The following is a 10,000-nucleotide window of genomic DNA, read 5'->3' on the forward strand; positions in this document are numbered from 1 at the left end:
AGCGTTATCCAATGATTATCGAGTACATGAGGAATTCCCATGACACCAACTGCTATGTTTTGCTGCTTAAAAGTAGTTTTATGACGGTTTATCGTACGTTTTAATGTAAGAGTCATACACTACAGCAAACTATGAAGTGCAAGGTCTTTGTGCCTATGTTCAAAGGATTATGTACATTTTTGACGACAATCAAAACTACGTGAGTGCTATGAAATGTGTGAAGTAAACACATGTCCACAGTTAGGTAAGGGTAGACTTTGATGTTACTATCGCTAGTTAGCTTGCTTAATCGATATAGACGTGTAGAAAGACAGAAAGAGATATTCCTGTTCAGTGTACTCTGTCACGCCCCTGCATGTGCTCCGACAAGAAGCATTCAGTCAACAAAGGGAGGTGCATTGCGTTTATGAGCGTCAAATGGCCGTCAAAGTGGGAACTGTTGCAGGTAGGGTGTCCCCATGCTCTGGGCGATGTGTGTGTGTGTGTGTGTGTGTGTGTGTGTGTGTGTGTGTGTGTGTGTGTGTGTGTGTGTGTGTGTGTGTGTGTGTGTGTGTGTGTGTGTGTGCTTGAGCCCACCTGGTTGAGCACCTGTTGCAGGTAGGCGGTCCCCATGCTCTGGGCGATGTGTGTGTGTGTGTGTGTGTGTGTGTGTGTGTGTGTGTGTGTGTGTGTGTGTGTGTGTGTGTGTGTGTGTGTGTGTGTGTGTGTGTGTGTGTGTGTGTGCTTGAGCCCACCTGGTTGAGCACCTGTTGCAGGTAAGCGGTTCCCATGCTCTGGGCGATGTGTGTGTGTGTGTGTGTGTGTGTGTGTGTGTGTGTGTGTGTGTGTGTGTGTGTGTGTGTGTGTGTGTGTGTGTGTGTGTGTGTGTGTGTGTGTGTGTGTGTGTGTGTGTGCCTCAGCCCACCTGGTTGAGGACCTGCTGCAGGTAGGGTGTCCCCATGCTCTGGGCGATGTGCTTGTACGCCGGGTGGGAGAGGAAGAAGCGTCTCTCTGCAGACAACGCCACCTGGATGTCCTTCTTGCCATCAATGTCTTTCTGACTGCGGTTCACAACCCCTATGTAGCCTGAAGACATGACATGACATTATATTACACTACACTACATTACACTACACTACATTACACTACATTACACTACACCCCTATGTAGCCTGCAGACACGACATTACACTACATTACATTACATGACATTACATTACATGACATTACATTACGTTAGCCTGAAGATATTCCACTACATGACATTACACCCCAATATAGCTTGAAGACATGACATCACATTACATTCCACTAGACGAAGCTGGAGAGAAAAGGCAGAACAGGGTCAGCAGAGAACATAACAAGTGATGTGGAGACCGTGTGGAGGAGAGAGAGAAAACAGAGTCCATGTTCACACACATCAAACTCAAAGGTCTAATAGCTATGGAGCCTCTTCTAGTTATAAAGCCATGTAGCCTCTTTGTGCAGACGGGCCCACCAGTGGGCCATTCACTCTTTGCTGAAAAGACTCAACTGCATCACAGCAACACTGATTAGACATTGGTCATTACCATTTTGTTGACAGTAGAGTTATACCCTAGGCCAGGGCTGAGGAACCTCTGTCTCGAGGGCTATTTGCGGCCCTTGAGGTCGTTTTATCCGGTCCCCGATATGGTTTTAATGTTATGCAGCTTCACATGAAATATTACATATTTTGGAAAGGAATATTAGAAATTACATTTGCAATACAGTTATATTTACAATAAAGTTATAATCAGGGGTCCTCGAGAAGGTGGGGACTGTTTTAAAGGTAACTGCCTTCAATATAGGCCTAAAGTGCAGGGGGAAATCCTGGTTTGTGTTCATAATACGGCCCTCGGAGGACGTTTACGGCCCTCGGATGAATTTGAAGTGGCCCCTCGAATGAAAAAGTAGGGGTAGGCGGTATGGCCAAAAATGTATACCTCGGTATAATTTTAGCCACGGTATATATCACGGTAGGCTATATATCACGGTATTGTACATTTGTGTATAAAATGTTAAAATTAAGCGTTTTGTGGCAAAATGATAGCGTCCAGCAGGTGGCGCTGGTTTACCAGGCTAGCAAAATGACCAAAACACCATTTTTTTGCATTTTATTCTTTTGGAAATGACTGGTCAGACATTGTTTTATCTTCTATGTGGGAATTCTTATCATTCAAATCATTTGAAAACATATTTTTAAACTTTTAATCTATAACTATGACTCTACATCTAGAGGACGCAATGTTCTATTGCGGTAGACGGTATGAGACAAAATCTCTATCATTGATGAAAAAATACCGCACACGATATTATACCACGGTTACCGCCCACCCCTATGACAAAGGTTCCCCACCCCTGCCCTAGGGACTGTGCAAAGGGCTTAATGAACCTTTAACCGGTTAAGACACTGTGTTACACATTTGCTGTTACCAGAATAGCAAGGACCAAGTGATAGCGCATTACTGAAGGCCCTGTGTTATGTTATAGCATTCTAGTGGGCTCTACAATGGCATTTCACTTTCATTACATTACATTACATTACACTACATTACATTACATTACACCCCTATGTAGCCTGAACACACGACATTACACTCTACAATGGTATTTCACTTTCATTACATTACATTACATTACACTACATTACATTACATTACACTACATTACATTACATTACACCCCTATGTAGCCTGAACACACGACATTACACTCTACAATGGTATTTCACTTTCCAGTGACCATTACAGCGTGCCACTGGCGGGACGGTACGGTGTGCATTAAGGGGCTAAACTAAAACAGTCACAACAGCAGAGATAGAGAGCAAGAGAAGAAAGAAAACCACCACCACCACCACCACCACCACCATCATCACCATCACCGCCATCATCACCATCACCACCACCACCATCACCACCACCATCATCACCATCACCACCACCATCATCACCACCACCACCACCACCACCACCACCACCATCATCACCATCACCGCCATCATCACCATCACCACCACCATCAACACCACCATCATCACCATCACCACCACCATCAACACCACCACCACCACCACCACCACCACCATCATCACCAACACCACCACCATCATCACCATCACCACCACCACCATCACCACCACCACCACCACCACCATCACCACCACCACCACCACCACCACCACTACACTCAGGAATCCCTCGTAAGACAACTCCCGGCATTCGCAGCTAGAGAGCCACCTCTCATCAGCGTGAAAAGAGGGGCAGTCTAGGATATCTCATGCAGCCTACCGCCCTCCTCTCTCTCTCTCTCTCTGCCTCCCTCCCCTCCACTCTCTCTCTCCCTCCCCTCCCCTCCTCTCTCTCTCTCTCTGCCTCCCCCCCTCCCCCTCCCTCCTCTCTCACTCTCTCTCTCCCCTCCTCTCCTCTCTCTCCCTTTCTCCCTCTCCTCTCTCTCCCTCTCCCCCTCCTCTCTCTCTCTCCCTCCCCTCCCCCTCCCTCCTCTCTCTCTCTCTATCCCTCCCCTCCCATCCCCTCTCTCTGCCTCCCTCCCCTCCACTCTCTCTCCCTCCCCTCCCCTCCCTCCCTCCTCTCTCTCTCTCCCTCCATCCACTCCCCCCCCCATCCTCCCTCTCTCTCCCTCCAGCCTCCCTCTCTCTCTCTCTCCCTTTCTCCCTCTCCTCTCTCTCCCTCTCCCCCTGCCTCTCTGAGCTGTAAGTTGGCCTGTGTGTCTAATGCATTACTGTGTCCAGAGGAGGCATGAAGGCCCCTGGCTCTGCACCTGCACCTGCTGCTGCTGCTGTGGACACAGCTCTCACTGCTATTATGCCGTGTACAGACCAGGAGCGACGGAAGTCATTATTTCTCTATGGAGGGCACGCGACCTGCGCTACCAAAGCGAATTCGCCAGGAGCGAAGCTTCTTGCGCTACCAGAGCGAATTTTGAAGATTAAACTAAATCTAATCGCAGGCGAATTCGCTCTGACGCTGTTCGGCGACAACCAATCGGAACGTTCATATCTCCGAATGTCCCAGGCTGTCAAGCCAGAGCCGCTATGTGATTAGCTGCATCAAACATGTCAATGCTGCGTCTCGAGCGAATACAGCGTATTCAAGGCGAAACTTCTTCTGCTACCCACGCTACCAGGCAGCGTAGTTCGCTCTTGGTCTGGACACGGCATTACTGCTGCTGCTACATGGCATAATATTACTGTTACTGTTACTGCCACTACTGCTACTAATATTACTGCTGCTACACAGCTCTCACTGCTGCTATTACTGCTGCTGCTACATGGCATACTATTACTACTACTGCTATGGGGGTGGGGGAGGGAAAGTCTATGGGGTGGGGAAAGTAATCTCATTGCCCCCTGCTGGCAACGTTCCAAGCCCCTGCAACAAATGAATGGGTTTTTTCTTTGAAAAATTACATCTCGGCCCTGACGACGAAGTAGAAGTAGTGGCAGTCATATTATAGGCAAGTTGGCCCGTTTTATCGAATCAGGTGGTAAAATGTTCGGTTTTTCACTGATCTGAACTGATTTAAATATTCTTTAAAAAGCTAATACAGAACTACACTGACTGGCATGTGTGACGTGTTTACTCCATGTAATTAGCCTAGCCAAATTAGCATAGCCAAACATGAGCCAGAGAGGTGGTTACTCATCACCACAGAAGCCATCATATCTACTAGAGAAGTTAAAACCAAACCAAAATGATCGCGTGTATATATGTTTAATAAGAAGACAATGTGGAACTCACACGATTACAAGAATGTGAAGATATGCGAAGAACTTCATTCGCGTTCATTTGTTTCTCTGTGTTGTCAACGAGGCGCGAAGCACAGCATGCTGGGAGCTGTAGTCCATTTCCGACCAGATTGGCACAATTTCTATTTTTCTTAAAAGGGCAAAAAATGACTTTTTTGAAGATTTTCACAGGTATTAGTTCATCCTATTGTGTACGCTGAAAAATGTGTCTGGTGTTATAGTTCCTAGTCATATCTTTGTGGGATTTTTTTTTAAAACTCGTCTATGGGAGTTTCAATAGGATCGCCCTGGTGTTTGGAACGTAACCGCTAGGATCGCTGTTTTCCACTTTCCCTCCCAATTTCCTAGCTTCTCACTTGCTCGCCTATTCGCCTCTCTTTCATGGAACGTTCGCTGAAAGTTCCCGCGGCTTTACCTGCCAATGAACAGTACCGAACTCTGCCTTCCAACAGCTTTACCGCATATCGGTAACGATATGACGCATTAACTCGCTGCTCTGAGGGCGTCTTTATTGTCTACATGGTAATGCTTAGCAGCGCATGTAACCCTGCTCTTAGGGCACCTTTTCTGCAGGTTCAGGGCATATTTGATGCACACATGTACCGGTAATTCTGCTCTTAGAGCACATTACAGAGCGACCATGCAACAAACACTCTGTTCTGTGAGCAGTTTCGCAGCACATAGCGTTTTGTTTCCTTGGAAACGGACGCGGTTTATGTGTTACGCATACGCTATTTGACTCGGTTTTGCACTATTATGGATGTATTTCTAATCTTGAAACTCTGAAACTCCAAAAAAAAAATCTTGACATGTTAATGGACAATCTAGCCTATGCGAATTTCATAATGTGTTTTTATGTGATATGGGAGTAAATGTGTTTACATCCCGTCTGGGATTTGTTAAACTAGCTGGCCCGCTAGTTAGCTAGCAAGTGCTAGGTCTCTACACTACATCATGTGTCAAAAGTGGAAAGATTTGCCGACACTCAAGGCTGTGGATATAATGAACTGGTCTGTGAATGTTTTCAAAATGTTTTGCTTTGACAAATTGCTGATATTAAACATCCAAATCCTGGTGTTTCTTTGTTTATGCTTGGGCCATTGAGACAGATCGATTCTAATATCTATTACTTACTTGCTAGCTAACTAGCGGACTAGCTAACAAATCCCAGACGGGCGTACTGTTAACACATTTTACTCCCATGTTACATAAAAACGCATTTTGAAACTCGCACAGATTGTCCATTGACATATACAAATGTATCCATAATAATGCAAAACCGAGTCAAATGACATACATTTATCGCTTCGTCAGTCTGTCTGGCTTCATCTCCGTTCCGTTTCCAATTCTGTCTAGCTATAGTCGATAGCAATCAATAGTTATCTGAAATATTATAGCCTAGTGTTATAAAGAAATGAAAGGTTTGGTACTTTTAACTTTGTAAATGCAATATACAGAGTCAGTAGAGGGGTGTATAATTATTATACTGACTAGTATAGGGAGAAACACATTTCTTTGCATTCCAAATACTGTTGTTTTGAATGTAACTTGCCTTTAACTTGACATATAATTAAGCCCGTGAGGTTGAAAGAATGTTAGTCATCCTAAAGATATGTGGCACCCATTTAGGTTTGGATTTAAATATTAATAATACTGGGGTAAGCATGAGGATCACTGTCAGATGACACTTCTCAACATGGCAAGTATGTATCATGTACAATACTGTATGCATTCTTTCTTCCTGAAATATTTTTTGTTTGGTCAGTTGGCAGTATTTGGTACATGTATATAATATAAAGACAGGCCTGCCATATAGAGACATTTGCAAAGCATGTTTCACTTGACATGATTAAAATGACATGACAATTTTTATTATTCACATAATTATAATGATTTTGGGTGGATGAAATTACATCATAAGGGGTCATTATGGTTCAGATTGGCTGTATATAACCTCTTGAAGTATTACTACAGTGATTTTGGGACAATGACTCAGGGTACAGATGCCTTCATACCACAAAATCAATCAGAAATGGCATAATTGATGCTGGTTGCTAAGGGAAATGCTTTCCCTAGCAACCGTTGCTATGCAACATGGAATTCGGAGTGGCTCCACCCCTGATATTGATAAGCATGTCCTAATGAACACTTGTGCCAAGTTTCATGCTTGTATCACCTTGTGAGCGATTCTTCCAGTATTCAACACCCATTGCTTGCGCTATAAGTAAGGGGATAAGGTACGTTCTACTCTGTTGTGATGCAACGGCGGGGGGGCGGGACATCGCCATCAACGCGGCGGAAGTAGGAAGTAGAGTGCCTTTTTCCATGCTTCTCTATGTGTGGCTTAAAGCAATGTACCTCCGAAGCAATTCATGCCATGCATGCTCTGTTTCTTTCAAACGATAGTTTCCCGTCCCTTGTTTGAGAGAGCTATTAAAATAGTTTAAATGACCAATGAGCTTTGTTTTCTGGGTTGATTGACAGTTGACATTCTTTAGAATTATTTTTTGATTGACAGGGCGTCGTCAAGGAGACGTTCGACTCAGTCAGTCCCGCGCCGGTGTCGTGCCAAAAAGTCCCTCCAGGGAAGTCCCTACTTTGAACAACTTCATCACGACTTTGATGGATTATTTCATCGATTCACTTTCCTAATACTAGTCTTGTTGTGCCTTTGGATGTACTAATCCGTATTCTGTCGGAACCTCTGCAGTTTTGGTAAGTAAAATAAAAATAAAAGTACAAGAGCTCTGTGGCTGTTTGACCAAAATGACTGAGGTGTACGATGCTAGCTTGTTATTAGCTCTTGACTGTTGATCAATATGTAAATAGAGCTCTAGCTGTGTTTGGTGTTTGGTCTGTCGATTTGTTAAGCAACTTAATTCTAAGTTGAATGTCATTCGTATTATGACCAAAGCGTGTATGTTTTGGCGTGCATCAGATGTGTAGACACCCTCCCTCCGTACCGTAATCTGCAAATAGCTCATCGTACTCCTGTCAACGTCTTCTTGGTGCAAAGATATTGCTTTCTGTAGCTAGCATGCATGGTCGTGTGTGTGTGATTTCACCAGCTGCTATGCGGTTGACTCGGAGGAGAGATAAACATAGCCCGAGAACAATATAAACAATTTGTTTAATGCATTTCGAGCACATAATAGACAACCCAGAATTTCCCCTAGCACCACTCAACTACAGGCCTGTTCAAACAAGAATTCAGGACGAGACGTTGTCTGTTGTTTACATACTGTAGTTCTAGGCAATGCAATGACCGTCTGTCCTTGCATTGCCCAGCAGCTAAGATATTCAATGCTATCGCACTTTATGGCTTTTGAGTAAAAAAAATTTGCCTCATTAGAACCAGATTCTATAAGGACTGATGGGACATAGGATACGATGCTCTGTCTAGTCAGTTTTGCTGTTTCACTCAAAACATTGCGATCAATGCCACGTCGTCTAAATGGAAGCGGCTGGATGTATTGCGTTGTGTCGTTTGATTAGGTGTGTATCCTGCTTGTCTTTCAGAGCACTTCAGGCGTCGGTGTAACGCTCTTTGCTCAGCATCCAAACCGTGCCACCTCCACCAACAGCCAGAAGATCAGCCGTCGATGGGGCATGCGTTATCACTACCAGAGCAACGGTTAGTAATGTATCAAACATATACCTGTACTAATGGTATGACACTGTCAAATGTTGCATGTGAAGTGAAATGCCTTACCATTAGCCTATATTCCTGGGAACATCGTGTGTGCCTCATTTGACTTATCTGTAGCTTATTATGTTGTTATAGAGGTGCCATTCCAGTGAGATTTCCACAAAGAGAAGTGTCAAGATAAAAACAGATGCACCATGGACCCTTCCAACCTCAACACCAGTCCAACCAAGGTCAAGTAAAACATCCAGGTTAGAGGAGGAAGAGGACAGCATCACAACACCACCTGACCCCTTGATATCTGGCATTTGGAGAAAGGTAAGTGTCTTGAGCTGATCAATGTTTATAAACAGAATGTTTGGATGCACATAGGCCTAACTTGCTTTTTGTGTCGTCTGATCAGTGTTCAGCAAGTTACTGAAAAGCTGCAATACATTACCGATTACACCTATGACATTACAGAGAGCCATAGTGCTGGGCTAAGGGGTTAACTGCACACGCAAATGTACACACACACACACACACACACACACACACATACACACACACACACATACACACACACACAGCCACTGACAGCTTTTGCCGGGGCCGGGACAAAGCCATTTGAAAGGGGCCCCCCATCAATGTAATGTACTGTAAGGACGACACGATTTTGGGCCCCCTCCCTCCCTGGGCCCGGGACAACTGACCCCTTTGCCCTCCCCTGGTTGACTTCTCTACACACACACACACACACACACACACACACACACACACACACGCCGCCTGAGCTCCCTGTACCTCTGCGTAGTGGTAGTAGCCTGTTCTCCAGGATGGCCCGGGCACACACACACACACACACTAGGGATGGCGCAAATTGAAAAAACTCTTAACCGGCTACTGAGACCCATTAACCAGTGGTTAGCCGCTTAACCGGTAATCTTAAATTATACAATGTTTGCGTGCCTGATATGCACAGCACTGTCTTTTTGGGGTTTTTTTTTCACATAAGCCTTTTTTTGCTGTGCAGACAGGACCTGCCATGTCCAGCCACTGTTGCCAGATGGAAAACGCTGAATTATCGGACTAAAACCTCAAAATTATCGTGTTTTTTTGGGGCCTTTTGGGAGGAAATTATTACTATAATTATTATTACAACCGGTTAACCGGTGGCAGAACATTTTAACCGGTTATCGTTGATCTGGTCGACTATCGGTTAACCGGTTACCGGTTAACATCCCTAACACACACACACACACACACACACACACACACACACACACACACACACACACACACACACACACACACACACACACACACACACACACACACACACCCCGTCCAGTGCAGCACCTCTGCGTAGTGGCAGTAGCCTGTTCTCCAGAATGGCCCGGGCACACACACACACACACACACACACACACACACACACACACACACCCTGTACCTCTGCGTAGTGGTAGTAGCCTGTTCTCCAGGATGGCCCGGGCACACACACACACACACACACACAGACACACACATATACACACATACACACACACACACACACACACACACCAGCTCCCCCTGTACCTCTGCGTAGTGGCAGCAGCCTGTTCTCC

General features: G+C 45.1%; 1 protein-coding gene across 5 annotated transcripts in view; it reads right to left on the bottom strand.

Annotated features, from left to right (window-relative positions):
* LOC134450592 (dynamin-1-like) overlaps positions 1 to 10,000 on the bottom strand; it is a 117,744-nt gene that overhangs the window by 71,724 nt on the left and 36,020 nt on the right. For all 5 annotated transcript variants that reach the window (XM_063200439.1, XM_063200440.1, XM_063200438.1 and 2 more), the window contains exons 6-7: positions 9,972 to 10,000; positions 905 to 1,065 (exon numbers count right to left, since the gene is read on the bottom strand). The exon at positions 9,972 to 10,000 is cut by the window's right edge and continues 70 nt beyond it. In XM_063200439.1, the coding sequence (XP_063056509.1) occupies positions 905 to 1,065; positions 9,972 to 10,000 (190 nt within the window). The remainder of the gene's footprint in view (positions 1 to 904; positions 1,066 to 9,971) is intronic.

The sequence above is a fragment of the Engraulis encrasicolus genome, chromosome 6 (genome assembly GCF_034702125.1).
Source record: "Engraulis encrasicolus isolate BLACKSEA-1 chromosome 6, IST_EnEncr_1.0, whole genome shotgun sequence".
NCBI classification, from domain to species: Eukaryota; Metazoa; Chordata; class Actinopteri; order Clupeiformes; family Engraulidae; genus Engraulis; species Engraulis encrasicolus.